At 41.6% G+C, this 27,992-nt stretch overlaps 2 protein-coding genes across 6 annotated transcripts in view; one reads left to right on the top strand and one right to left on the bottom strand.

Moving 5' to 3' along the window:
• Positions 1-18: 18 nt before the first annotated feature.
• Positions 19-27,854, bottom strand: DHRS9 (dehydrogenase/reductase 9). Of its 3 annotated transcripts, none has more exons than XM_075431185.1 (6): positions 27,581-27,854; positions 6,974-7,061; positions 4,061-4,408; positions 2,570-2,828; positions 1,336-1,499; positions 19-467 (listed from the first exon to the last, which is right to left on the bottom strand). In XM_075431185.1, the coding sequence occupies exons 3-6, from the start codon at positions 4,377-4,379 to the stop codon at positions 241-243; spliced, it is 969 nt and encodes a 322-aa protein (XP_075287300.1). In that variant the 5' UTR covers positions 4,380-4,408; positions 6,974-7,061; positions 27,581-27,854; the 3' UTR covers positions 19-240. The 3 variants fall into 3 exon arrangements, with proteins under 3 accessions (XP_075287300.1, XP_075287299.1, XP_009932368.1); XM_075431184.1 differs by lacking the exon at positions 27,581-27,854 and adding an exon at positions 7,841-7,931; XM_009934066.2 differs by lacking the exons at positions 6,974-7,061; positions 27,581-27,854 and adding an exon at positions 5,314-5,333.
• ABCB11 (ATP binding cassette subfamily B member 11) overlaps positions 12,116-27,992 on the top strand; it is a 50,801-nt gene continuing 34,924 nt past the window's right edge. For all 3 annotated transcript variants that reach the window (XM_075431180.1, XM_075431179.1, XM_075431181.1), the window contains exons 1-7: positions 12,116-12,221; positions 15,408-15,510; positions 20,528-20,549; positions 22,097-22,145; positions 24,075-24,316; positions 25,975-26,062; positions 26,980-27,113. In XM_075431180.1, the coding sequence (XP_075287295.1) occupies positions 15,435-15,510; positions 20,528-20,549; positions 22,097-22,145; positions 24,075-24,316; positions 25,975-26,062; positions 26,980-27,113 (611 nt within the window). In that variant the 5' untranslated portion in view covers positions 12,116-12,221; positions 15,408-15,434. The remainder of the gene's footprint in view (positions 12,222-15,407; positions 15,511-20,527; positions 20,550-22,096; positions 22,146-24,074; positions 24,317-25,974; positions 26,063-26,979; positions 27,114-27,992) is intronic.

Raw genomic sequence — 27,992 nt, 5'->3', positions numbered from 1 at the left:
AACTGAAAAATCACAGTATATTCTGAAAGTTTAATAGTTCATTTGTTCTTTCTGGTTTACACTTCAAAAATGAAATAATATCTTTTTTTTTAATAGTAGCAGATACTGGAAAAATGGATATATTTCTTGGATTTATAGGGAATATGTGTGTATTTGTAGTATAGTTTGTATCATGCCAATATAAAGGACAGCTCTTATAGAAGCAGTCTTGTCTGTGATGGACGATATATTGTCAAATAGTTACTTTGCGTGGGAAGCTGCAAGCTCTGCTCTGTTCCGCAGCAGCAGGAAGTCTTGTATAACTGCTGGCATTCTTGAGAGGGGATTCCAAAACAACTTTGCATCCTGCCCAACAACATAATGGGCACGGGGATGGAGACTTGTTAGGGCATGCTCCATGCACTGAACAACTGGTGAAATGTCCTTGTTAAGACACATCTTGGACAGCTTTTCTTTCTGTGCTGCATCTGTAAAGCTCAAAAAAAGACTATTTAGTGACAGTCAGGCAAGGTGACTTTTACCTCTTCCCCCGATGCTGATGTGTGCAATATCACTAAGGAATTGGTATTTCTTGTTTCTCCCTAGACAAGAATTTATAGTGGTTTCTGAACACCAAGTCCCCATCCATCATGAGCTTCTGGTATAGTTGACCCCACGAATGGTATAGTTACCCTTAATTGTGCAACGGTCATGGAAAAACTGGACCTGTATGGCCTTAGGACAGGCAACCAGCATTGACAGTAGCTCAGAACAAACATAACTATGTAAGAGGCACAGGGAAGCAGAAATGCTGTAGTTGTAAATGAGTCTCTTGTAGTAAGAAAATTGCTTTGCAGAAAGTTGTGAAACACAACTGTAAAGAAGAAATTCCAGGGACAAGGAAGTCCAAGGATCAAAAGACTAGCAGCCCCTGTTCAAGCAGGCTTAGCCAGCATTTGTCAGGTCCTGAATGGCTTCATCACCACTGGGGCTAGCAAAAGCAAAGGGAATTGATCCCTATTTGATTACTAAATAAGTAAAAAATAATGACAGAAAAATACATTGAGCACATTGATTACATGATCAGATAAAAGTTTTTCTGTCTGGGAGTTTGCTCAAAAGCTTTATGCCGACATGAATAATTAATATTTAACTGAGATTTCAGTAAAGCTTCCCAGAACAAGTCTTTTGTGCAGATACTCCTATCACGATGCAGACGCATTTGAAGAGTAACTTTTCACATCGCAGTCTTTCCGAAAAGTCAGAATGATTAGAAGATATAGTGCTACTTTGCAAGGCTTTCTCAGCAAGAAATGTGTTGCTTCTGTTGACATAAATGTCTGGAAATGGCCTCACCTTTCTGAAAATACTCCTCTCCATATTGCTTTTTAATATCCAGGGGAAGCTTATTCCAAATAACCTCCTTCTCTTTCATAATTCTTGCTTGATTGGATAATGCTGTTTTGAACAGTCCAGGTCGAATGCAACAAACCTTAACTCCAAAAGCTTTCATATCTCTCCTGCAAAGACAGCACAACAATTTAATCGCATTAGACTTTATTATTAATACTATGGGATTTTTTTCTGTACTAACATTCTTATTTCTGTCTTTATATGGCACACCAGCGCACAAATACTGTGAAGTTTGTTCATGCTTGTGAACTTCCAGCTTGTTGTCCCTAAATGAAAGAGGGATGAACTATCTTACCTGCTTCACAGAGTAAGAACATGCATGGGCAAAGAACATGTGCGGGCAGTGACTGTGCAGTACCTGGCATAGAGTATTTCACATCCTAGTTCACCTCGCAGTAGCTCATAGTTTATCTGACTTGTATGTAAGACTGGCTGGCTGCCTAGATGCAAATATGTAGAGCCATTTTACATGTCCTGGGCATTACCCTTTGACCTCTGGCTGATGCTCCAGATTGGCACAGTTTCTTCCGGCCCCATCTTCTATCTGTCAGCCCTGTGTGAGTGTCCTGGTATCTAAAATGGCACTATATATTTAGGCACACAAATCACTCCCTGTGTTACAAGAAGAAGCCACAGTGGTCCCCAGGATTAGTTTGCTACATTCTCTAGATCTCTCCAATGATTGGTATAACTAAGAGAAGACACTTTGGAGAATGAAGATTAGACAAAAGTTAATATCATGCATTAACTCATGGTATGTGTTTTTTCTGGATGGGCAGCTGCTGGAAGTTTCTAGGTGCACTTTTCAACTAGGAAAATTAGGTTCGTATTGCAAAGACACTTCAGTTCCCTTGAGCGGAGCTTCTTCTGCAATAAAGCCTCTGTGCACACTAAGATAGGTTAGTTGTGAAGCTGTTGGTGTGCCAACTGCGTTGCAGTAGTACTTGAGGACAGCTTGTGTGCCCAACAGGCTTTGTACCTTTAGTCTTCAAAAGTGGAATAATCTGTGTTGAGCAAAAGCACTTTTAAGAAGAATTAGTTCAAAGTGTCTAATGTTTTTCAATTTTATACCAAGTGCCAGGATTGTAAGTCAGCTCCTATTCTGCATGTGCCAGTTTTACGTTAGTATATCAGCCTTAGAAAAAAGAGTGCTTTTTCCTCATAGTCAGTGTTATACCTTAAGCTGTCATTAAATCCTTCTACCCCAAACTTTGAAGGAGAATAGCCTCCACCACTGAATGCCAGGCAACCTGCAACACTGGACATGTTTACTATCCTTCCCTTCGCTTTTTTTATCAAGGGAAGCATATTTATTGTAACATTTATGAGTCCAATTAAATTAACTTCAATTGGTTCTCGAAAGTGCTCAATATCCAGCCAGTCTGTAGGACCTGATGGCCCCATAATCCCAGCATTATTGACAAGTCCCCAGAGACCTGCAGGAAAAAAAAGAAGAAGAAAGTCAGGAAGCAAATTTTCACCTAATGTGTCAGATTATTTGAACTAGGTGAGACTTCACAGAAAATCAGTGAGGGGCCAGGAGGGCAATGAAGACTTGGAGGAATTGCCTGAGAATGTCCTGCAGTATTCAGCTTTATTCTCAGTGTCCAGGTTTTATCACCATGCTTTCCGTCACTCTTTGCATAGTCTTCCTCCTGCCACAGCATTTTGGGCAGGGGGTGATGTTGGCTTTTTGTGGGAGAAAGGGTAGTAGAGGAAGGTCAGGGATGGCAAAGAGCAGCTATATTGGGTGACAGGAACAGACCTGGTCCTTGGTACAGGTAGAGCGTCCTGAGACACAGGTAAGTGTGCCCTGGTTCTGAGATGGATGAGGTGCCAGGACAACAAAAACCAGCTGTTGTTTACAAAAAAAATTTAAAAATCCTTTTCAAAGGTTTGAAAGCAAGATGGGAACTGTGACAGAGAAGGCTTTCGCTATTCTTTTCCCCTCCACTGACATTTTTGTTGTAGCAGAGAACTTATGCCTCACATTGACTGACATGCCCCAACTGGAAATGTGAAGGACTTTTTTTGAAATGAACAGCGAGCTCTGAAAGATGAGATGGAGGCAGGCAAAACAGCAGCAGCAGCTTGTCTTGCACAACTTGTTAGGTCAGGGATGTGGGATTTTTCTGTTTTTCAGATGGTCTGCAAGCAATATTCCAAAATCATTATACTCAGATTTATTCAATAGAATTCATATGTATTTTTTACTTTTGATAGAATGAGTGATTAATTAAGTCATTTATTACATGTTTTCAGTTTTAAAAACGAGAACTCTTTAAGCTTGTTAGTGGAATTTATTTCATTTGTTCCCTAGCTGGGTAACATAGCATGGGAGGTGGTGAGCACTCGTGCCATAACTCAGATACGCGTGTGAGTGCAAACTGTCCCAAGGAAGGTTCCAGGAACTGGATTCCTGCTCTGACAATGATGTATTGATAAGCCAGACTTTTTGAGCACATTCCCAAATATTTACCGACCACTAACTAGATGGATAAAACATCCCTCTAGTGAGATCTTCTTCCATGTTTGTGGAAGGTGACAAGACATCCATACATGCTTGTCAAATGTCAATTAAAATGTGAATATAGCATGGTATTTTTAGGAAAACTCTATTGTGATTTGTTTGGGTTCTTTTTTTAAGGACAGATATTCTGGCACTCACCTTCTGACTGAACTTCAGCTTTGACCCATGCAGCCACTTTCTTAATGCTGTCTGAATCTCTCACATCTAGCAGCACTGTCTGAAGCTGCTTTGAGGTCACAGCTTGTAGCTCTTTGGCTCCTGTTTCAGTCAGACAGCTGGCAAAAACACGGAACCCCTTTTTATCAAAAACCTTAGCTGCCATATTTCCAAATCCTGTATCACATCCAGTGATGAATACATATTTTCCGGTGAGATTTGTAACCTTCATCCTGTCTCTTGCCCTCCAATGCAACCACAGAGAGACGATGCCAAGAAAGAGCAACATGTAGAAAAGCATTTTTACTGAAGTCTTCTGGACATGTTCTCCTAAAATGCAAAAGAAAAGCTGCTAGTTTTTAAGGGACAGTTAGTTGGTTCCTTTTTTTTTTTTTTGAGTTGCCTGACTAACTATTCAGAGAAGCAGGCACAATTCAGAGCAGTGTCCTCCTTGTGCTAAAACAAAACAAAAAAATCCTTCCTTGAGCACAGACGAGAACTTGATATAAATTGTAACAAGGTTACAAAGAATAATGCATGTTATGTTACTGCTGCCAGTTCAGTAAGCTCCCATCGAACATATCTGGGGGAAACACTGACTAGAAAAGAGTAGCAAAAATGAAATATTTGCACGGAAACCAACAGAAATGTCTGAATTTAGTGTCAGTTCATAGAAAATTAAAGAGTAAGACCGGGGCCAGCTGGCAACAAACTGTCAAGCAAGATCAGCAGGACCCAGAGCTCTTCTCTTCACTCTGGATACTTAAGGAACACTTGCCAAGAAACGTGATTTACTTTATTTTACTAAAAGCCTTTGTTGTCAGTGCCAGACTCTCCAGAAAAAAGGTAGGAAGTACTGCCACTTTGCCTCTCAAGACATAAATTCCCCCCAGCAAGGCTGCAGGGGTGCGTATGTGGTCCCTGAGCACAGGAAGAAGGGTGAAGGCTGGAGCACCTCACCTGACGGAGTGAAGCTCAGGCAGCGTGACAGCATTGATACTGCAAAATACGTTTGGGAAGAGTCTGTTTATCTAGGATTACACTCCAATTGCATAAATAGTGGACTTACAAGTAACTACTGATGATGGATGAAATTCCACTTGGAAAAAACAATTCAGTTATACTTCTTCATGAGCACTCGTGGCCCAGAAAACAGGAGATGCCTAATGCAATCGACTAACAAAATAATTCTAAACAGACATAAAGGAGTACAGATCTTTTTAGAGATCACTTACAGTCAATCCATCTCTGCAGGGTAAGATGCAATGAAGTTGCATTTATTACGGCCAAATTCTCCTCTGACAAAACTTAAATTAAAAGGAAATTGAAAACACAAGTTTTTAAAGCATCCTAACAGGAGTGGGAACACCCTGTTTATTTCCTGCACATAAAATGGCTTTCTGCTCTGACTCGGGAGGTTCAGCTTATCTCAATTTCTACTGCAAGCCCTGCGGCTGCTCATGTGTGTGCTGGTGAAAGGCAGCTTCTTGTGCTGGCTGGAAGTTACCCAGGGTGTTGCAGAAGTTGCAATGCAGAGATGCTAGTTTTTGTTGCTTAACTTCCTCTGCAGCATTGCTAGTGAAGAAAGGATGAAGAAGGAATTAGGTAACTGCCTTCCCAGTGCAGTATTTCAAAGTTCCTTTAAGATAAGGAAGTTTTTCTCTCGGCATATGTATGCACGTGTAGCAGACCCAGCAGAGCGGCTGGCTTTCCTTCTCCCGCAACTCTTGCTAAAATTACCATTTTCCTTATAATAACGCTCGCTCTGCTCGAAGCTGCCATGCTCCTTCGCAGCCCTCCTGTGCCTGCAGCTGACGAGCAGTCCGGGCAGCCCCCGGCTGTCGCATGTCGGAGCCAGGGCCAGGCCTGCTCCCGGGGCCTGCGCAGCCACCTGCCCTCCTCCGCATGGGAGCACGGTTCCCCTCTCCCCCTGGCCTCCTGCACCGCCTGCCCGCAGACCCCCGCCATGGCGGGCAGCTGCCCCTCCTGCGCGCTGAACCTGTGCAGAGCCCAGGCATGGCAGCAACCGGGGGGCCCAGGGACGGCGAAGGCTTTAGAAGAGCCCCTCCAGAGGAGACAGAACTGGGTTTCATCACACTATGTGTCAACTATAAAGTAGACATAAAGCATAACTAGCAAATTAGCACAAGTAAAATAAAGTTCTGGCCTGATCTGTAATCTGGTCAGTAAAAAAAAGCCAAAAGCCAATTTAGCTAGACCGAGGTAAAAGGCTCGCCTAGGCATGTTTTTGCCGCAGCAACAGGCATGTCTACAAACACGGGACTTGGACAGTCAGGGTTAACTTCTGGTCCCTGTGATCTCTGATCCCTGGGTCGGTGGGACTCCTGGGTCGCAGTGCTTTGTGTGGGCTGTGCGGGGTGACTGGCAGGCCCGGCATCTGCCCACCGCAGCCGGGCTGTGCAGCGTGAAGATCTACCTCTGATTTTGTACAGGGGCCACCAACCAACAAAGAAACCAAAGGGCTCGTCAAGGAAAAATGTATTTCTCTCCAGTTTCCCGGACGGAGAGTGGTAAGAGGCACTCAGTCAGCAGCCCCAGAGGCGTTTCGGTGGCAGCATTTGAGAGCAGCTGGGAAAGTGGAGGCGCAGGGGACAGGCAGACTTGTGCGGCCATGCCACCTCTGACAGGAACAGGCAAGGGGACGGAGGGGCTGGCTGCCCAGAGACTGCTGGGGCAGGCGCTCCCAGAGATCACTTTTTGAAAGAATTTTTTTATTTTAACCTGTTCAACCACTTAATTTTGACACAAAATTTATAGTTTTCATTTTAAATTTACAGGGTTTTGTTTTGTTTTTATTTTGTTTTTTGGCAGTGTTGTTGCCATCTTTGCTATTTAAATTTGTATAAGTGTTTGGAATGGGGAAAAAATCCTTACCAGCTGCCAGACTTGGGTAGGATCAACGGGACAAGTGAGCACGTGTCCTGCTTCTGGTGCTTTCCAAGAGCAGACGGTGAGAGGCGAACTGCAGAAACAGGGTAACGAGAGGTCAGTCCCTTGCTGCCTGCCTCCCAGCCTCCCTGCTGGACCCACTCCAGACAGTATTTTGCAGTTTCAGTATCGCATGTTTTTGTGACCAAGAAATAAATACACCATGACTTGGTGTCTCCGATCATGATTTAGGCCATGGGAGAAAAAATAAGTTTGTTTCTTTCTTTGTGCTAGTCTCCCACCTGGAGGTACCGGCTTCTGACAATCACTGCCTTGGACTTCTTACTTTCCGTAACAAGTGAAAGTCACCTTCACAGAAATATCCCCATTGTGCCCCGAGGCACTTTGCTTGTTTCACTGTAAGGAAAGTATCTGCTGTTCCCCGTTTCAGTATGAAGAGATGTAGTTTAGTTTGACTGTAAAAAAAGGAAATTGACTTTTTAACAACAAACAGCTTTTTGCTTGCAGCAAAAATGATAAAACCAAGCCATCAGAAAAGTAAGTCTTGCTCTTGGGTGCAAAAAGCAGGTTTCCATGTAGAACACTTGCTAAAGATCTTTGGAAAAGACAGTAACTTTTTCAAAAGTCATGCTGCATTGAAGGAAATAATGTATGTCTGCACCTCATGGGACTGATGTCATTTCCTTTTCAATAACATAAATCACAAATCAGTAAGCTCCATGTAAAATTCACTTTGCATTGTACAAAGTGAATACTAAGTCACATTTGTATAACTGCTGTAGTGCCAGGAAAAGAATGAAGATCCAGCCTGTGAGTATGTGCCAAACTGACCGACCGTGTGTGCGTACCGACCTTTCCTGCAGCTTCCCACTCCTCCAGTCTCTGCCCTGATCGGAGTTCCACAGAGGAGTCTGTTCTTTTCCAGCCCAGTTCTGTTGGCTTTGTCCTCTAGATACCTTTGTACTGTGATAATTTTTTTTAGATGAATTTCGTAAGCAGTATTTAAGAAGTGACACTGCAAGAATAGATGTGGAAGTCCTGCCTAATAATTCAAGCTGCAAACTGTATCTACTTTATTTCAAATGTCCCTTACCTTAAATCAGGATACCAAAAGAGAGCTGTAATTTACTTTTATTTAGAGTTCACTTTACTTTCACCTTCCTACTATTTCGGTGAAAAAATTGTCATAGCATGTGGACCAAAATAACAAAAAATATTTTCAAAAGCCAGGAGAAATAAAGAAGCGAACAAAGTGTTTTCCTTTGTTTTTCAAAGGACTGGAGGACAGGAAGACAAAGCATCATGCAGAAGCAGCAGTGTACTACAATACTGAGATCTGCCTTACACTTCTGACACTCTGTGGTGCTATCACTGCTAGTGGCACAATTAAGATGGGGAAAATCTAGTGTCTGGCTTCTTGGCCCTGGAACCACAGTATGGTAGCTATGGAAATAAATTTGGCTATGAACGGTTAAAAAATAGATTAATGAAGCATAAGAACTATCTGTTCAATGCCTTCTGTCAGGCAAGAGAGTTCAGAATGCTGTAGTTGCATACAGACTTTAGCACAAAACACAGAAACAAGCTGCTCACCTGGCATCTCAGCCTGCAGCGGCAGACTGAGTCTATTCACCTGGTGGAAAACTGCGGCCCCCTACTCCTCCATAGCTGCAAGCTCTCAGTGCTAAATTTCTGGCTATCTTTAGGAAGCTATGGAAGCATTTTATTTGATTGCTGCTACTAGCTGTTGTCAATACTGGAGTAAAGAACAATAAGCTATAGAATACAGCTTAGAGCTGAGGAGACCTGTGGCAAAAGAGTGCATGGGCTTTCATTTCTTACTGAGAAATTATCTGTACAGGAATAACTAAGATTCATTTTTACTCACTTGCACTTATGAACTGTTGGAAAAAATCCAGAGAAGAGAGAATGATTTCATTTGGAGTGATAACATGCTGGAATAAACAACTACTCAAATTGAGGGAAGAAGCAGTTATTTTACTGCGTTTGGCTGAACGGATTGTGATCTTCTTCCTCTGCAAAGAGGTATTAAAATGACGTAAACTGTAGGCAAAATTTTTCCTTTCAACTCAGACCATGACTGAAGGGCATTATCCTAACAGTATTGCTCATATTTCATCAACTAAATAGTATCTATAATCTACCAAAATTCAGAGATTCTGCATGTGTCCCCTATGAGATTCAGGGATGGGAGCATCTGTCCTCAGTCTCCTCGATTTACCAAAGTCCTGCTCTCTATTGTTTTAGTTCAGTGGCTGGTTCTTCATTCACTGAAGACTAACTCTAGCAACAGAAATTGAGTTTTCCCTTTCCAGGACAACAGAAGGAAACAAAGTACAAGAGGGCTTGAGGAGATGGAGTGGATTTGGCTAGTTTTTCCACTAGCAGCTGTAAAAGGGGAAGGTGACTCTATGGGAGCGGGACCAAAACTGAGTGCTGTATGTTTGCCACTTTGCTCTACACAGATGGATGACTTTTCAGCATAGATTCATTTTTATGGCACATGTCATAAAGTCAGGTCAGAATTTATTAAACTTCAGGACTTTTTGTAAGGATGAGTTGAGAGAAACATAGGTTTAGGTGGGAGAAGAGCCCTTCAAAAAGGCTGGGGCAGTCTATGCTCTCAGCTCCAATTCATCACTGCCTTAACCTACTTCATTCGCAGGGTGAAACAGGCTCTGCACACGCTTTCTGAATCCTTAGATGAATCACAGAATCACAGAATCACAGAATGGTAGGGGTTGGAAGGGACCTCTGTGGGTCACCTAGTCCAACCCCCCCTGCTGAAGCAGGGTCACCTACAGCAGGCTGCACAGGACCTTGTCCAGGCGGGTCTTGAATATCTCCAGAGAAGGAGACTCCACCACCTCCCTGGGCAGCCTGTTCCAGGGCTCCGTCACCCTCAGGGGGAAGAAGTTCTTCCTCATGTTCAGACGGAACTTCCTCTGCTTCAGTTTGTGCCCATTGCCCCTTGTCCTGTCGCTGGGCACCACTGAAAAGACTCTGGCCCCATTCTCCTGACACCCACCCTTGAGATATTTATAAGCATATATTAGGTCCCCTCGCAGCCTTCTCTTCTTCAGGCTGAACAAGCCCAGCTCCCTCAGCCTCTCCTCGTAGGGGAGATGCTCCAGTCCCCTCCTCATCCTCGTAGCCCTCCGCTGGACTCTCTCCAGTAGCTCCTCATCTTTCTTGAACTGGGGAGCCCAGAACTGGACAGAGTACTCTAGATGGGGCCTCACTAGGGCAGTGTAGAGGGGAAGGAGAAGCTCCCTCGACCTGCTGGCCACACTCCTCCTAATGCACCCCAGGATGCCATTGGCCTTCTTGGCAGCCAGGGCACACTGCTGGCTCATGGTCAACCTGTCGTCCACCAGGACACCCAGGTCCCTCTCCACAGAGCTGCTCTCCAGCAGGTCCACCCAAAGCCTGTACTGATGCATGGGGTTGTTCCTCCCCAAGTGCAGGACCCTGCACTTGCCCTTGTTGAACCTCATCAGGTTCCTCTCTGCCCAACTTTCCAGCCTGTCCAGGTCACGCTGAATGGCAGCACAGCCTTCTGGTGTATCCACCACTCCTCCCAGTTTGGTGTCATCAGCAAACTTGCTGAGGGTACATTCTAACTCTTCATCCAGGTCATTGATGAAGAAGTTAAACAAGACTGGGCCCAGTACTGACCCCTGGGGGACACCACTAGTTACCAGCCTCCAACTAGACTCAGCGCTGCTGATGACAACCCTCTGAGTTCTGCCATTCAGCCAGTTCTCAATCCACCTCTCTGACCACTCATCCAGCCCACACTTCCTGAGCTTCCCTAGGAGGATGTTATGGGAGACTGTGTCGAAAGCCTTGCTGAAGTCGAGGTAGACAACATCCACGGCTCTCCCCTCATCTACCCAGCCAGTCATGCCATCGTAGAAAGCTATCAGAACAAAGTCTTTAAGTGAAAAGACTGAAGTAACTAGTGCGAAGCTAAAATTACGTTTTGTCTCTGGCAAGCCAAGCCTTGTCTGGAGGTGCTGGACTTTCTTGCATGCCAACTGTGAGCTCTGCTCGAGTACCTTGAAGAGCAAAGACACTGCATGACCTTTGGCCATGTTGCTCCTGAAGAAGCTGTCAGGGGAGAATGAAGCAAAGCAGAGTTCTGCTCACCATATAATTTTTCTTCCAGCCTTTCCACTCCTGTGCCCCGCGCTGCAAGCAACTTTTTTTTTGCCCTCTAGCTCTATAATGTGGTGGACAAGAGGATTAGCACTGTGACTTTACTGCAGATAGTGTTATTCTCAAACCTATGCTGTGTACATTAGTATAGATGTAGACTTCTTTTTGTTAGGAAAATGAGAGAAGACAACAGGTTAGCATTTGGTTACGCTGGTGCTGTGAACACAGCAATGATGCTAAACCAGGAAAATAGATTTCTGCTTAGCCACGTTTAATCGTGATGCACTTTTGTGCATGAGGCTTTTTCATGGAAAATTTGAGAGCACGGAAGACTTGAGGAGAGCTGACACTAAGATTAAGGCATTGCCTTTCTATCTGGTCATATCATTGTCATCACCAATGTCCCTTACTGAAAAATCCATGGAGGGCTCATCTCCCAACAAGAACTTGCTACTTCTCAGGAGCTTCCAGGTTTTAAAATCTTCATTTCGAAGAAAGAGTGGTGAAATATTAGAAGCCATGGGGAGAGGGACAAGCTATGGGTTAGAAAACCACGCTTTTGAGCAAGTTTTTAATGTGAATTTATCTTACTCTCTGAACAATTTTTCATATTGTTCCGCTGATGTAACTGTTTACTGCAGGGACAGTGGCGTACACTGAATTATTGCATGGCTAATAAAGTAATTCTATACTAATACTGATAAAATAATGCTATGATAACCTCTTCCTGTACATTCAGCGTGAGCTTTTTTTTTTCCAGAGAGTCATCTGGTCTCCTGGTGTATAATGGCTTTCCAAGTGCCCTGCCTTTATGCTGTGAGATTACATTAGTCAAATTTAAACCCTCCATTAGATGTCAATGAACTGTAACCATTGTGACTGCACGGTTATTGACCCAGGTGCAAATAGTCAATGCCCAATTTAAAGATTCAGTCCTGACAAATGGGTTAGAATAATGAAAACATGATGGGAAGTGGCTGGGTGCTTCACTGACTAATTGAACAGGATCCTTGCAATTTGTTCTATGATACATGATTTTTCACAGTCGTGGGTGAGTAACAAATCTATCATGTTTACTGTTTCAGAGTGAACTGATAAAACTTCCTGAACTGAAAGGTACCGGTACTTTTCCTTCAAAATAATTTAAGCTAAATGTTAAATTCCCTCTGCACAGTCAGTGGGTTTTTTTTGAACTCGACCGCAGGACAAGACATTCAAGTTCTATTTCTAAGCAAAATGTCTTTCTGCGTGTATACTATCACTAACATTTGAAGAACCTAGATTTAAAGAAAAATGAAGGGTAGTGCTTTCAGGGTCAGTTTTTATTGGGTCCGTGTCCCTCCCCCTACCCTTACGTTAAATAAAGATCTGTTCTGAATAAAGATGCCGTTTGAAAAAGCTTTCAAAGGGCTTTGGATCAGGTCCTAATGTTACTTCATTCTATAGAGTATGTTCCTTTGTTAGCATTTTTCAAGTATTACTTGTTTAAATCTGGATTTTTAGTTCCTTAAAGATGTTTGTTTATCAGAAATCCAGCAGCCATACCTTAACTGGCTAGAGTAAAATGCTATTCTACTTTAGTGCAGTTTCCGAGGTATTCTCTGCTCCTAGTTTGCATCCTGCACACACAGGTAGATGGGATGATCTAATACTTTCTATTATCTCTGATTATTATTATCTAAATAATTTTTAATGCAGACATGAGCAACAGGATTTTTCATGATGTTGTTAAGTGATCCCCAGTTAAACATTCGGACCTTGAGGAAGATTATTTTAATATTCTAATACAGCATGCTAAGCTGCTATATTGTTCTGTTTAAGTCAGTTAATGAATAATGCCTGCTGGATGGGATAGTATGTGGATAGTATTTGATGTGTTGAGCTTTAGAAAAGATAGTAAAAATGTGAGACAGTCACATTTTTACTGGAAAAGTGACATCATTTCAGAAAGTTTAACTCTAGCAAGCATTTGTAACAAGAATTCTTACTCAAGTCTATCAATCATCGGGTGTTTTTTCACTTTTACTATTAGAATCATAGAATCACAGAATCATTAAGGCTGGTAAAGACCTCTAAGATCATCAGGTCCAACCATCCACCCAACACCACTATGCCTGCCAAACCATATCCCGAAGTGTCACATCTACACATTTTTTGAACACCTCCAGGGATGGTGACTCCACCACTTCCCTGGGCAGCCTGTTCCAATGCCTGACCACTCTTTCTGTGAAGAAATTTTTCCTAATATCTAATCTAAACCTCCCCTGATGTAACTTGAGGCCACTGCCTCTTGTCCTATCGCTAGTTCCTTGGGAGAAGAGACCAACACCCACCTCACTACAACTTCATTTCAGGTAATTGTAGAGAGCAACGACGTCTCCTCTGAGCCTCCTCTTTTCCAGACTGAACAGCCCCAGTTCCTTCAGCTGCTCCTCATAACATTTGTTCTCTAGACCCCTCACCAGCCTTGTTGCCCTTCTTTGGACACGCTCCTCTAGCAACTCAATGTCTCGTAGTGAGAGGCCCAAAACTGAACACAGTACTCGAGGTGCGGCTTCACCAGTGCCGAGTACAGGGGCACGATCACCTCCCTACTCCTGCTGGCCACACTATTCCTGATACAAGCCAGGATGCTGTTGGCCGCCTTGGCCACCTGGGCACACTGCTGGCTCATGTTCAGCCAGCTGTCAACCAACATCTCCAGGTCCTTTTCTGCTGGGCAGCTTTCCAGCCACTCCTCCCCAAGCCTGTAGCGTTGCATGGGGTTGTTGTGACCCAAGTGCAGGACCCGGCACTTGGCCTTGTTGAAACTCATACAGTTGGCCTCGGCCCATTGATCCAGCCTGTCCAGATCCCTCAGCAGAGCCTTCCTATCCTCCAGCAGATCAACACTCCCACCCAGCTTGGTGTTATTTGCAAATCACTGAGGGAGCACTCAATCCCCTCATCCAGATCATTGATAAAGATGTTAAACAAGACCGGACCCAAAACTGAGCCCTGGGGAACACCACTTACGACCGGCCGTCAGCTGGATTTAACTCCATTCACCACCACTCTCTGCGCTCGGCCATTCAGCCAGTTCTTTATCCAGCAAAGCGTACACCCATCCAAACCATGGGCAGCTAGTTTCTCCAGGAGGATGCTGTGGGGAACAGTGCCAAAGGCCTTAGTAAAGTCCAGGTAGATCACATCCACAGCCTTACCTTCATCCACTAGGTGGGTCACCTGGTCATAGAAGGAGATCTGTTTCAAACTATTTCAATCAATCAGAGCAAAAGGCAGGAGGGAGGGAGCAGAATAAGCTCTGGGTTTTCACCGAAGTGAGTAAATTTTTTTTTCTCACTTGGGGAAAATTATCACTCTCATCTTCAGTGAAAACATAATCTCAAGTGACTTAAAGCAGCCAGGAGTATATGCTTGCTCTTTTTGGGAAACTACATTTATTTCAATATAAACTGAATAATCTCATCTGGAAATGAAGCCCTTGTTAAATCCTCTTCCATATGTTTGATGCAAATCCATCTGAAGTGAAATTTAATGATTTGTAGATAGGTCCCATGTGAAACAGTGATATCTATATAGAGCTTTCCTGTCTTTCTGGTCAGAAGCAGGAATAGGTGAATTTCCTTCCTCCTCCGGTAATTTCAGAGCCAAGCTTCTTCTCAGTCCTTCCTTATTGTGAGGAACTGCCCGGCTGTAGCTGATTACACAGCTGTTGCCAATATGAAGGATTTTGGTAGTGGTTTTAATACTATTAGCAGAAAAGAAGTGGTTCCTTTTGAGGGCCAAATAGGGAAAAACTCAGCTGGCTGAGCGCCTGCCTGCTGCTCCCTCAGAACTGAGGCAGGATCCCCTGTATTGGCATCTCAGTGTATAACCTATGAATGTTACCTGTGCAAAAGCAGTAGTCTATTTTAATACAGCCATTAATGGGGACAGGGCTGTCTGCAGTGGGCTGCATAGCCCGCTGAGCAGGCCTTGCCTGAGGCAGGAGGCACTGAGGCCTTCCAGGGGCCTTGCACTGAGGGGCGAATCGCAGATGCCTCTCTGAGGTGTCTTTCTGCTCTGTAGTTTCACTGTGTCTGGGACATGTTACAACTTGTGCTGTAATCAGTGGCATTGCCCTGGGGTAATGAGGGCAAAACTGAGGTAAGCAGGAGTTTAATGTAATATTGTTGTATTTTCACAGACAAATGTATGCTGATACACTTTTTTTTTTACTCCCCCCTCTCCACAGGGCTTCTGATTTAAATAACTAATCGTCATGTCTGACCCTGTTGTTTTGCGTAGCATCAAGAGATTGGGAGACGATAACTATGCTTTTGACTCGGATGGCAAATGTAAGAAGTTTATTCTTCAGTCAGCTTCTTATTTTATAAAGCATGTAAAATTGGTGGTGGGTGCCTTAAGTGGAGCAAATAGTCTACAGAATACAAAGCAAATAGCTTGTGGAATAAATACAAAGTTATGTGGTACCCGCTGTTATGTGTATGCTGCCTGCAAAAGAACTTTTTTGTAAAAGCTATGTATAACAATCCCTACCCATGGATAATCTTTACTTACCAGCCTACAAGTTCATGGTATCTACCTAGGGTTTTATAGTCAGTACTTTGGTGTACAAGCAAAGGGCCTTTACTGGGAAAAAAAAATAAAGACTTCTGTCTTCCACAGTTTCTAGAGCTGCTTTCAACAAACACATCTGTAGTCATATTAGACAGAATTCTTATGAGCTATTGCCATGCGAAGATCTGCATTCCTTCTCATCAGAGCTTTTCCTCTTCCATTTTTCCTTCGCAATGTGCACTTTTCCATTTTGCCAATGTAAATGCAGCAAGTGTCAAGGAGAAACATGAAGAGAAACTGCTAAATATTTTGAGTTCTGTTTATAAGACTTGAGAAAAGCAGACAGAGAGGGGTGTTAAATATTTATATTGAATGTAAGGTCCAAAAGAAAGCAAAACACATGCACATCATAGAAGATAAATTGCAATACGATGCAATGCCTATGCTCCTCAGTTAGAGTAAAAAGGGTTCACACAAGGATTCCAGCACGCGGATATCACCAGATTCCCTAAGCATACATACATTTTGTATTTTCAAATTCCCTAACAGCTCTGGCCTAATCCTGGAAGCGTTTAAGGTTTCATTAAAAACATTCTCCTAGGACCCAATGAAATGCTTCAGACCATGTAACAAATAGCCTGTGTTCTAAATACAGGCCTTACTGGGATTTACAAATGTGGCATTTGCTCCCAATTTCACCTGCGTCATCACAAACATAGGTGCTCTCAGGTCAGCTCTGAACAAAACACAGCTTGAGGAGGAGGGATGCTTTTGTATCTTGGGTTCTCTCTCTTTTTTTTTTTTTTCTAATTAATCAGGTGTACTGTTAAAACAATCAAGCTGGATAGTGATAAAGATCATGCAGTTTTATTTCATTTGAAATACTTTATGACAGATTACCTCCAGAAAACTGGAGACTCATGTTGAAAGACAGTCCCTCTCTCTTGGAACTATTTTTCACCAACAAAAGGAAATCAAAGCAAACCATACTAGACTGAGGTACAGTGGAATTTTTTCTCCTGCCTAGACAACAGCTCAGGTTTAAGGCAGTCCAGCCTCAGCCTTTTTCGTTCTGTGGGAACCATACATCTACCTTTTGTTAAAACTTGTGGCACGCAGCTAAGTTCTTCATGTATATCATGAAATTTCAGACAATAATCAAACTTTTTAAAGACCTGATTTTTTAATGATAGCCCTCTTCAAGCCTCTCTCCCTGCTATATACCAGCACAGTGTCTCAGCTATAACTTGATCTGTGATGTCTGTTGTTATTTTCAAAACTTAGTAGCTGCTAATTCATGCTAAGTCTCTATTTCAAATCTAGTATCATTCATTGTTTGGCTTTGTGATTTCCTCCCAATCTTCATCTGTAATAGGATGTCTCACTGGACTGCTAGCATAACAGTAGAATTTGAACACATCTGGAGTATTCAGTCTGAGCTTGGAAAAGCCTTGATTGTGGTTATCTCTGTAGAGATTGACTGATACCTGCAAACACAAAAGCAGCTGTTCCATTAGAAGACAGTACATGTGCTTTTTTTGTGGTCTGACATTAGAAACTGAACAAGAGCTTCACGTGTAGAAGGTGTTTTGTTCCCACCTTCTCTGTGTTGGCCAGATAATTCCTTTGGTTTTAGCCATCCTCATCAAATCTCTTTTGCTTTGCTGGGATTATTTTCCTAGACTAGATAATCTCTTATTCAACAGATTCAAAGGTCTGTTTTCATTAGGAACTTTAAATCTATTGTTGCAGCTGGTAAGAAGATAGTGTAGGAAATTATTCTCTGAATAACCTGAATGTGTTCTTAAAATGAAAGCTGGCATTCTGTAGCTGATCTTAAAGTCTGCAACACAGCAGCAGCAACCTCAGCTCCATGACTGTGAGAGAAACCAATGTGAATGTTTTCTGAAAGTCTGCTCTCTCCCCAGTATATTGCTACCCCAGCACACTGCTCTGCATCCTGCTGGAATGAGCAGCCATCAGCGTGCTGAAGGAGCACAGATCTCCCTGCTCCCCTCCTCTGCTGTGTTTTGTTCTGTTTTTAAAACTTCTCACTTAGGCTGCAAGCTGAATGCTGTTTCAATGCATGGGGCATTGTCGGCCCTTATATTGGTGGGGAGGGGGGAATAATGATGCGAAAAGGGAGTGAATAGGTGAAAGGGTATGTCCTTCTACTTCTGGGACAGAAAACTGTTCGTCTCTTCCAGCCCCTTACTTAGAATTTCTCGCAGATTGCCCAGATTTCTTTAGCTGGTTTGAGGGGTTGTTTTTTATCTGTCTGTATTATATACTTGTTGCATTTACTTGTAGGATTTTGGCAAAAGAATTTCTGTTGGGACCAAAGCTATTCCTCTTTTCACAGTTGGGTTTTTTTTGGTCTATCCAAGTGAGTTTGCCTCTGGTTTCTCAGTTTCCTTGGAAATGCACTGTATTTTCTGCTAAATGTAATGAGTAGTTTGTTGAACTGCTAGAGCACCTTTCCTAAAAGAAACAACACTGCTTTAAAACCCTACTGGCATTCTGCTGATTGATCTCTTCTGCTCTGTAATCTCCAGTGAGGTTTGTTTCAATAACCATCTTTTGTACATATTAGAAAGATTTAGCCTTCTCTGGATCAACCTTTGAACACAACATCTATAGGTGTAGTTAAGAGCAATCTTTAGTTGGGAGCCTTTTGAGGGCAGTATTTCATCACTTGAATCAAGTATCAGGTTTCCATAGGCTTAACTTGTACTGTGTTCTCACAATACCAGTAAAAACTCAAATTCTTGGCAATATTCTTCAGCTTTCCCTTGACTCTGTGCTTTTTTTTCAAATTGTAAAATACCTTATAAAGTGCCTTAATTCCTCTTTCAGAATTTTTTGAGCATTTAAAGATTACTACAGCTTTTTTCTTTAGGGTTAATAAATTCTTTCATCTTCCCTACATTTTTTTCTTTTCAATAAAAATTATGTTCTGTCCTCTATTTCTATTTTTTTTAGTTGTAGCAGTATGAACTGTTACTCATCTCTTTCTTTCCTTCAAATTAAGCATAGCTAACATCATTCCAAATTCTCCTCCTGCTTAAAAACTGCTGGCCTGCAAGAGCTGGCCCACAGTTCCTTGCACTCTTGAACAGCATTGGTATACTCATTTCCTTCTTCAAGTTCATAGATTAGGGTTTCTTCCCCTTCAAAGAATGTTTATTTTGCTCTCTAAATTGATATGACTCAGAAATCTATTTCACCAGACTCTTCTGTTCCTCCTATTTTCCTCCCAGTAGCCAATGCCTTTATTTTTTGCAAAACACTTTGCATTACCAGCCTGCAGAAGTGGCTTTCTCTAACCTTATGTTTTCTGATAAACCCTGGATAATCTTCTAGTGATGGTTTCAAACCATTACAGCTGTTACAAACTGCCAAACTCAAAAAAACTGCACACATATGTTTCTTTTTCCTTCACAACCAGCTCATTTCTAACACCAAATGATTCTTTGTACTAATAATTTTATAAATTAAAACATTCCTGGAAAATGTCTGGGATTCCTGGGACAGACATAAGTCCTTACTGAAATAATCTTTTTTCACCATCCCTGAGTAACAAGCAAAGCAGAATAAAACCATTAGAGACATTGTTAGCTAAAGCCAAACAAAGCTTTCTTAATAACCCCAAAAGGAGATGTATTCAGCTATTCCCTCAGACTGCTTCCATCTAACATTGTTGCCTTAGGAAATGCAAAACTCTGGAGACAGCTTTCTTCCATTGGGTAGGAAAATGATGGAGGCAAAATTTGTGGTTGCAGTGACTTCTTTTGCACCCTCTGTGAACTGTGATGCAAAGTTTCTCTGTGTTTGCTCTGAGACGGGCTCATACATGTTCAGTGTTGTGTCACTAGATGTGAAGAAATCAAGGCACTGCTAGAAAAGCTCACTACGTTTCCAAATGTGATGCTGAGCTGCCAAATGCATAGTAAACAAGCAAGGTGCATATGCCTGGCACCCTTTGATTATCCAACTGTGCTGTATATATAAAACTAGCTCTTTATTTGTCATCATCTCAAGTGATGTACAGTAAATGTTTTCTACATCAGCCCTTACGGTGACACTTCTTCTTTGAGGCCCCTGCAAACACATGCTATGCTTTAGGTATGTTGTCTTTAACAACATCTCTTGATAGGGAGCTAAATCCAGACCTGTTCTGGGGACTAAGGAATTGCCCTGCACCACAATTATATCTTGTAGTATAATTCCATTTCTCTAAGCTATGGTTCCTTAGAGAGTATGCCAAGAATAGACATCAGTGTGACAAGTTCATCTTACCCTCCAGGGGCACAGCTGCCCCTCTTCCACAGGATTTGCAGTCTCTAAGTTGCTGGAAGGCAAGAGTGAAGAGCTACTGATGCTCCTTTCAGAGAGCACGCATGGACTGCCAGAAGAGTAGTATTCCTTGATGAGACAGTGTCCAAGAGAACTAGTTGATATTAGCAAACAGTTTGCAATGAAAATGAGTTGACTTTCGGCAATAGTTCTTCATAATGTGCTTAGTGAAAACCATTTTGTCATCTGGGGGACTGAAAACTTGAGACTACTTCTTCAACAGAAAGCAGGAATAAATTTATATAAAATTACCAAGAAATTTTTTGGATCCATGTCAGTTCATGTCCCTGGCGAGATGCATCAATGGGAATAAGATGCTTATAACTCAGGAATGATCAGGTCCCTTGTGTTCTAGGTTTTACATTTCACATGTCTGCAGAAGATGATGTACTTTAACAATGTTTGTTAACTAGACTGTGCATTTATTTTTCCTAACAGGTAACAGCTTCAAGAAATCAGAGTAAGTCATGTACACAAATGGAACAATTGGTATTTCTAGGAATATTCAAAGAAGTTAATGTCACCGGATCAAATCGACACATTTATAGAACATACGGTATTTAATTATAAGCTCTTCTCTAGGAGCTGACAACTGACACAGGTAGACCAAAACAGTCCTAGAAACGTTTAAAAACACAGAGTAATGGCAGCAGAATATAGTCTTTCTTATGAAAATGTTTGGTATTAAAATTTATGTTTCTTCAGTGCTTTTAGAATGAGAAATTAGTTTTTCAGGAATTTTAATCAATCTTGATTAATTTTTCTTAAAGCTTAACTGTGAGACTTTAAAATAAAAGGAATTAGCTCACATCATTTGAGCTTAGATATTAAGATTTAAATGTTGAATGCTAAATAGCTAAAAGCTGAATTGACTTAGAGACCTTGACCTTCAGCTATAATCTAAGATTTGAATGGGGTTACGAGCCTCCCTCTTCCTAGATCTTGGGACAACTCTGTAGCAGACAGGACATCCTAATGGGTGCTGTAATTTGTGCCAGCTCTTTCTGACACAGTGTACACAGTCTGAGAACTACTTCTACAATGAGGAAGCAAGAGCATCGCTAAATTTTTGTCTTTGTCAGGTTGCCCATCTCAGAGAGTACCAGCCCAGTATTCAAGGTCTACCATGATCCTTGCACATATCTTGAAGCACAAGTTCTGTTGAACTTTCACATGTAGCACACATATGGTCCTACCTACTACATGCATGAAGCTTCCATCATGCTTTCCAGGGTCTAGTTTCTAAAAGCTGTTAATGACAAATATATCGAATTAATTTGTTTCATTAAAAACGTAAATCCAAATTCAAAATCCCTACTCATTCATCACTGAATGTATACAGCTGATGATTACTTGCTATACTATGGATCCCATCCATAATGGTGCAACTAGTCCTTTAGGTTTTAACTGATCATATGGAATAGCAACACATAACATGAGCACTGAAAAAACCCTGTAGGGTAGGGTGAGGGATTCTACTGCCACTATGGACATATGAACATACAGGCAATATAAGAGGGAATGGGAATAGGACCTTCCTCTGTCTTAAAGAAAAGCCTAGCCAACAGTTTGGATGCTAGGATTTTCTCTGACCTCCAAGTGCTCACAATCCGCATAATAGCAACAGTGTTTTGAGGAGCTGCTTATGAAACAAAGCATAAACCTTCAGATAATTTTATCCTAACCTCCTTTCTAGTCCCTGTCTAAAATTTAAAAGAACCATCAAATCACTGGTTCCAAAGGAATCTGAAAGAAACAGCTTGTCTCTTAAAATTCTGGGCAAAATGTCTCAAATAAAATGTAGTTTCAGAGAAGTAACTAAGAGAATAAAAGAATTAATATAAAATATTATCCCTTTTGCTAGGAATTTCCATACATATGAAGAACCTTTCAGAAAGAAGAAAAGTGAAAAGCGAGTGAAGTTCAATTCTGTGTACTATCTTTGCATATAGAACAAAATATGCACTAAATTAAAAGTTTGTAACTTCATGTTTTCTGTTCTTGAAGGTCATCAGAAAAGAAGGAAAACAGTATTCGTGTTGGCTTCTTTCAGCTGGTAATGAAAGCAATGGCTATAAATATTTTATGTGTATTGTGCTGCAGAATAAGTGACAATAATCTATACAGTTGTTTTAGGGAATAGCTGTGACTAAGCCAAACTTTCAAGAATTAAACCATTTGGTATGAAATCCTGACATTAAAGTCAATGGGAATTTAATAGAACCCTTTGTCATTTTGTCAGCTTGGTATTGATTATTGATATTTGTGTTATCATTGTCTGCTAGACACATTATATTGAACCTACAGGTAGATATGGGGAAAAAAGATGCACAGCAGGGATCCAGGTGACCTTGGGTCATTCTTATTTCTGCCAAAAATTTGCTGTGTGATATCTGGCAGATCATTTAGCTCCCTTGTAATTGCTCTATGGGTATTAGAAAACTTGATAACTATAGAAACTTGGGAATGCACAATACTGTATGGTACTTCTAGCCTTTGATGGGTCTTGGAATCCCATAGGGTGCATCTAAATTTTAAAATCGATGCAGCAGTGAGATGTCCAACCCAGCAGCATGCAACTAAGAGGTTTTATTACTTCTGTTTTCCATGTAGTCTAGGCAATTAGCCTGTAATGTGTCCAGACTAATACAGTCCTGACTGTAGTACTGGGCTAGTGCAGTTACATTCATGTGGCTTGCACTCTAGCTGGCTAAGCACCTCAGCTCTTACTTGGGTGCAGAGAAAGGGCTATGTCTGTCAAGCAGAGGGGCTTGAATTTTTTAACACGTTTTGCGCAGATGTTTAACTCCTAAAGTGCAGTTGGTAAACACTGTATGTTTGTATCAGCTGTGCTGAGAGATTAGATATCACATATCTATGCATTTTCTATGTTTATTTTTTTTTTAATCAAGGGAATTCCTAGACTTCTTATGAGCAAGGTTTGCAAAACAGCGGTAGAGCTACAGTTTTCTTGTGATGTTTTTTTGTAGAAAGACCTTTTAGTTCTTTCTCTTTTATGTTAACTGGCTTGTTTTTCCCTTTATCTTATCTCTGACCTAATGTCTCTTCTCCGTATGTGCTCTAATTTCCCACCCTTTCTTTTCTTAGACACATTATAGCTCCTACAGAACCTAGACAGGTTCTTCAGCAGGCTATGATTCCTCTTTGCATTCCTATTTCAAAATATATAGCATTTGATAACTGATATTCTCTATGGACAGTTTGATCTATATATTTATGCATGACTTCAGCCTGAGAATCAGACTTCACACAGTCATGACAAGGGTAACTTGGGTCGCTGTATATTGGTTGAGTCACTAGCTGCATGTGTGCATGCTCTTGGCCCATGGCAAATGGAAAGTAACAGGACTTATCTCAATTTTTTTTTTACTGCATACTATGTCATATTTCTATACTTTTCTCCCAGATTAAGAGCCAATGCACAACTGCCTGGCTCAGCCAACAGTTTTTAGAATATTAATTATAAGAACTTGCTCTGAGATGTTTAGTTGGCTCTCTACCACAGGACTCCAGAATTTTGAGAAATTGGCAAACTCTATTCAAAGGCTCTGCATTACGCCCTAAGGCTCTTTCCTCCCTTCCTTCTCCCTCCGTCCCCACAGGAAATCTGCAAAACAGACTATATGTATGAATTCTAATTACTATTCTTAATCTTCTAGCTAGCTTCTGGAATGATGACAATGTGGAATGATACTGAGCTGTTAATGTTATATGATAATACATTCATTCACATGGTCAGATTCTGATGTCAACTAAAAGAGAGCTCGTAATAATTTATGAGGCTGTAATCACAGGTGCGATTAGATTAGGGAGAAAAATTTGTCTTCTTTCTGTATTGAAGATAATTCTGAAATTTAAAGAGAATGATTTTGTATCTGATCCATCTGATTAATGATTTACCAGTATACAACCAGCATGAAGACTGCCTCTCAGCAAAGACTGTATTTTTTTCCTGTCTCTTTAGTTTCGATTTTCTTCATCTATGGAAATTTTAATGATGGCTGTTGGTAGTTTCTGTGCTGTTATTCATGGAGCAGCCCAGCCAGCTGTGTTGCTTGTGTTTGGTGCAATGGCAGACACTTTTATTGAATATGACATTGAAATGCAAGAGCTTAAAGACCCAGGCAAGATATGTGTAAATAACACCATAGTGTGGATTAATGGTACTATTCATCAGAATGAAAAGAACGCCACAATAAGATGTGGGTAAGTACCAGATGTATTTGTTTCTTTTCCTTTGTTATTATGGATTGTCAGAGAATGTATTGGTAGTGAAAGTCCACTTCAGCCTTTAAACCTTATATTTTCTATCCATAATGCAGAAAAGGGGCATGGTTCCTGTTACAGATTCCTTTTTCTGAGCTGGAGATGCTACCTGGGGGGAGGGAAGGTCAGCTTGGGTCTTGGTTTTTCAGCTATAAATGTCAGCAAGGATATTCTTTGATGATGATTGTTTTGATAACAGATGTATCTGCTACACATCTGAGTTCATTAATCTGTTTTCTCTGATGACACTGTAGGTAATAGTGACTTCTGGCCATTCTGGTTAGGACTTCAGTACCTGTAGGTGCCTGCTGACTTCCGAGCAAGTTAGCTAAACTTCAGACATTGAAGAGAAATGAGCGCTTCCAGGATGCAATCCATCTTAGCTTATGGGAGATGTCTAAGGCACGTCAGATGAACTGCCCTATAAGGGTGCCTGTTACTTTACATTAACTATAATAAATGGAGTCTAAATGATTCATTCAGATACAGGTATCTGTCAAAGCCAAATTTAAACCTGTAACCTTTCCTAAGGCTCATCTTCCAGTGCATCATTCTCAGAGTTTTCCAATCTCTGAGCGACATTTAATTAGATATGTAATTAGAATTAAAAGTTACTTGTCTTAAAGGTCTCTGAAATTCAGAGCACATGGGAAGTGATTCACATTCCTACATGTAGGTGACTGGGGCCAAATTATTTGCTCCACGCTGTTCAAACCAGCCCTCCGAGATGGAGCTGGCAGATAGAATATGGATTTGCTGCAGACCTCTGTTCTTCTGAAGCAGCAACTATGCACCAGGCAGGATACATTAAAGCATTAAAAATGGTAGTGGATAACTGTGTCAGGCACCTGAGTTGTTTCCGTTCTTGTTCCTTGCAAGAGATCAGGTCAGGTGCATAGTGTTCCCTTTGGCTTAAAATGTCAGTGTACCAGATTTTGGGTAAGCAGAATAAAATTTGCTATCTGCAGGATATTTTTAAAAAGTTGTCTAAAAGCATAACCGATAACAACCTGAAATGCCTATTTCAAAGTAATCTAAATGCAATAGCACCAACTCAATGCCCTTCACTGACATTAAGAGTAATTTAATACTCCTACTTGAACTAAAAGAAATTATCGCTTCAGATTAGCAAATTTATGGTACAAAGTAATACTTGAATTGATTTTACCAGCCCTCATTTCTCTCTGTAAAACACTCTTTAAATCCGAGTGTTATTCGTTGGTGTAATGGCACAAAGCAAGTGCATTCAACATCTGATGAAAACTCTGTGGGCAGCTCTTCCTGAAACACCCTCTCACCTGTGTTGTTTCGGAGCATGCAGTCTGGTGGGGTTTCTCAGAGGCTGCAGGGCTGCTCCAGGATGGCAGAGCATCTCCTGGTACCTGCCACTGCCCTACCCCTGTGCAACAAGCAGAGCAAGCAAACCAGCCACTGCTAGTGGCAGCCTTGGTAGTGGGAAACAATGCCTCTGTCTGTTAGCAAAACAAGCTGATTTGATAGCTGACGTGACTCTAATTTGAAGAAACACCAGATGAAAAATGTGTGAGAAACTTAAAAGAGTATTGATGACTTTCTTTTTTTCCCTTTTTTTTTTCAAGGCTGCTGGACATTGAACAAGAAATGATCAAGTTTGCAGGTTACTATGCAGGAATTGGTTGTGCCGTACTTCTGTTAGGATACCTCCAAGTCAGTATTTTGTTCCATATTTTGATTTCAAAGTTTAAATCACTAAATAATTAAATTTATAATAATTATATTCCCTTTAACTGCTTAGTCAGCTGCCCATCTGAGCAGAGCAGGTACTTTCAGTTCTCATTTTATCAGCTGAAATAGGCTAGCTCTGGTAATCTGAGACCTCCTTGGAATTGTGCATGCATACTTTCGTACAAGGATATGTTTTACTCAGTAAGAGGAATGCGTTCTGCTCCTTTCACACCACAAGGAATACTTGTTCAAGTGTCCTTACTATGGAATCCACATGCCCTCCCAAAGTGACAGCTGAAGGGTATGCAGATTCCCAGTAGGCGTCTCAACTGCGTTGAGCCCTGTATTTCTGTTACAGAGATATCACAGACTAATACTGCTGTAAAACTAGTGTTGGAGAAGAATCACACCCTACGTATTCTGTAGTAATGGTTCAATCCTTATGACTGAGATGAGCCACAAGCTTGGATGATTCCTACATAATCTGCTAAAGGGTCCACTGCTTTTGAAGATTTTTATAATTGCAAAAATGACTTGTCATTCTCCTTGCTGAAAACTGCCACAGAGTTTTGCTGAGGTGGGATGGCTGCCATCCCTACATTACTTACAGCTGTGGATAGAAAAATGTTTGTCCGTGTGACATTCACATAACAGCACAAGTAATTTAACTTGCATCTCCTCTCAGCCTATTAGAACTGATACAAATGCTTGATCCAGAGGCTTTATAAAATTGTTGGATTATTTAACGATCAAAGGCATAAACCGACTATCATATCTGTGCAGCTAGTATGTATTTTTCCTGAATAGTAATTTTATCAATAGCCAAATGCTTTTTCCCATTTGTTAGGAGTAGAAAGACTTTTTACTGCAATTTATCAGCCACATTATGCTCTTCCCAGATCTGCTTTTGGGTTACGGCTGCAGCTCGTCAGATACAGAAAATCAGGAAAGCTTATTTCAGGAAAGTAATGCGAATGGATATAGGCTGGTTTGACTGTACATCTGTAGGAGAACTGAACACCCGAATTTCTGAGTAAGTAATCTAGAAAAAAACATATGCTACAGAGAACATCTTGCGCTTCCTTCCAAATACAACCGAGTGCCAATAACTAGGCGTTTGACAAACACTTTCTAATATAAAATACAGCTATGTTCCTGGGAGCAGGGATCAGGCTGATTATCTCCTCCACCTTCGAACTGAGTGCTTTAACTGTTGAGCCATAATTATTTCCCTTTTGTGCCTTGTCTGTCAGTAAATGTGGGGGGTTTATTGCTGGGTTTTGGGGTGGGATTTTGTTGCCACCTTGTCCTATCCTCCTCCTCTTGTGCCCAGTCCTTCGCGAGTAGTCTATAATTTGGCTGCCACTGCACACTCCCATGAAGCTGGAGATGTGCGTTTGAACCCACTCTCACATTAGGGGCACACTTTGCCTTTGTTGGCTTTTAAAAGAGACGACTGAGCCTTGCTTAATCTTCTGCTAAAAAGGTACAAGCACCTACCTTTAGAAACGGACCCAAGGAAGACAGAGAAACCTTCTTATCCTGGGTAAACATTTAGCCGTGAGGAAGCAGCGCTGGAGGTTGGCTCCTTGTCTGAGTGGTTCCCGTTGGCAGGCTGCTGGCAGCTGGGAGGGGAGCCGCCGGCTCTAGATGGCTCCCTGTCCTCAGCCGCGCCTGCAGAACAGCGGTCACATCTGCAGGAGAGTTCTCTGTAGCTGAAGTGGGTTTTGCTTGCGTTTACTCACTGCCCAGTGGTATGTATGACTTTCTGTGGTGTTCTTCTTATGAAGAACAAATGCCAAGTGAAAGTCGCTGTGAAGAATTTCTCTGGCAAAAAATAGGAACTGAGCATGTGTTTATCTGAGAAGTAACACTTAGTTCCCTGTTTTTTTCAAACAATGTTGTCCTGTGC

The sequence above is a fragment of the Opisthocomus hoazin genome, chromosome 9, assembly GCF_030867145.1.
Source record: "Opisthocomus hoazin isolate bOpiHoa1 chromosome 9, bOpiHoa1.hap1, whole genome shotgun sequence".
In the NCBI taxonomy this organism is placed as follows: domain Eukaryota; kingdom Metazoa; phylum Chordata; class Aves; order Opisthocomiformes; family Opisthocomidae; genus Opisthocomus; species Opisthocomus hoazin.
The sequence above is the reverse complement of the archived record's forward strand: the minus strand, read 5'-3'. Positions and strand labels throughout refer to the sequence as shown.

Bases quoted from the DNA above. Each gene is read 5' to 3' on its own strand.
- DHRS9 (XM_075431185.1), bottom strand. From the start codon at position 4,379: ATGCTTTTCTACATGTTGCTCTTTCTTGGCATCGTCTCTCTGTGGTTG. The intron at 1,500-2,569 runs GTATAACACTGA...CTGTCTTTGCAG, and splicing joins GGATTTAATGACAGCTTAAG to GAGAGATATGAAAGCTTTTG. The intron at 468-1,335 runs GTGAGGCCATTT...TGAGCTTTACAG, and splicing joins AGAGGAGTATTTTCAGAAAG to ATGCAGCACAGAAAGAAAAG.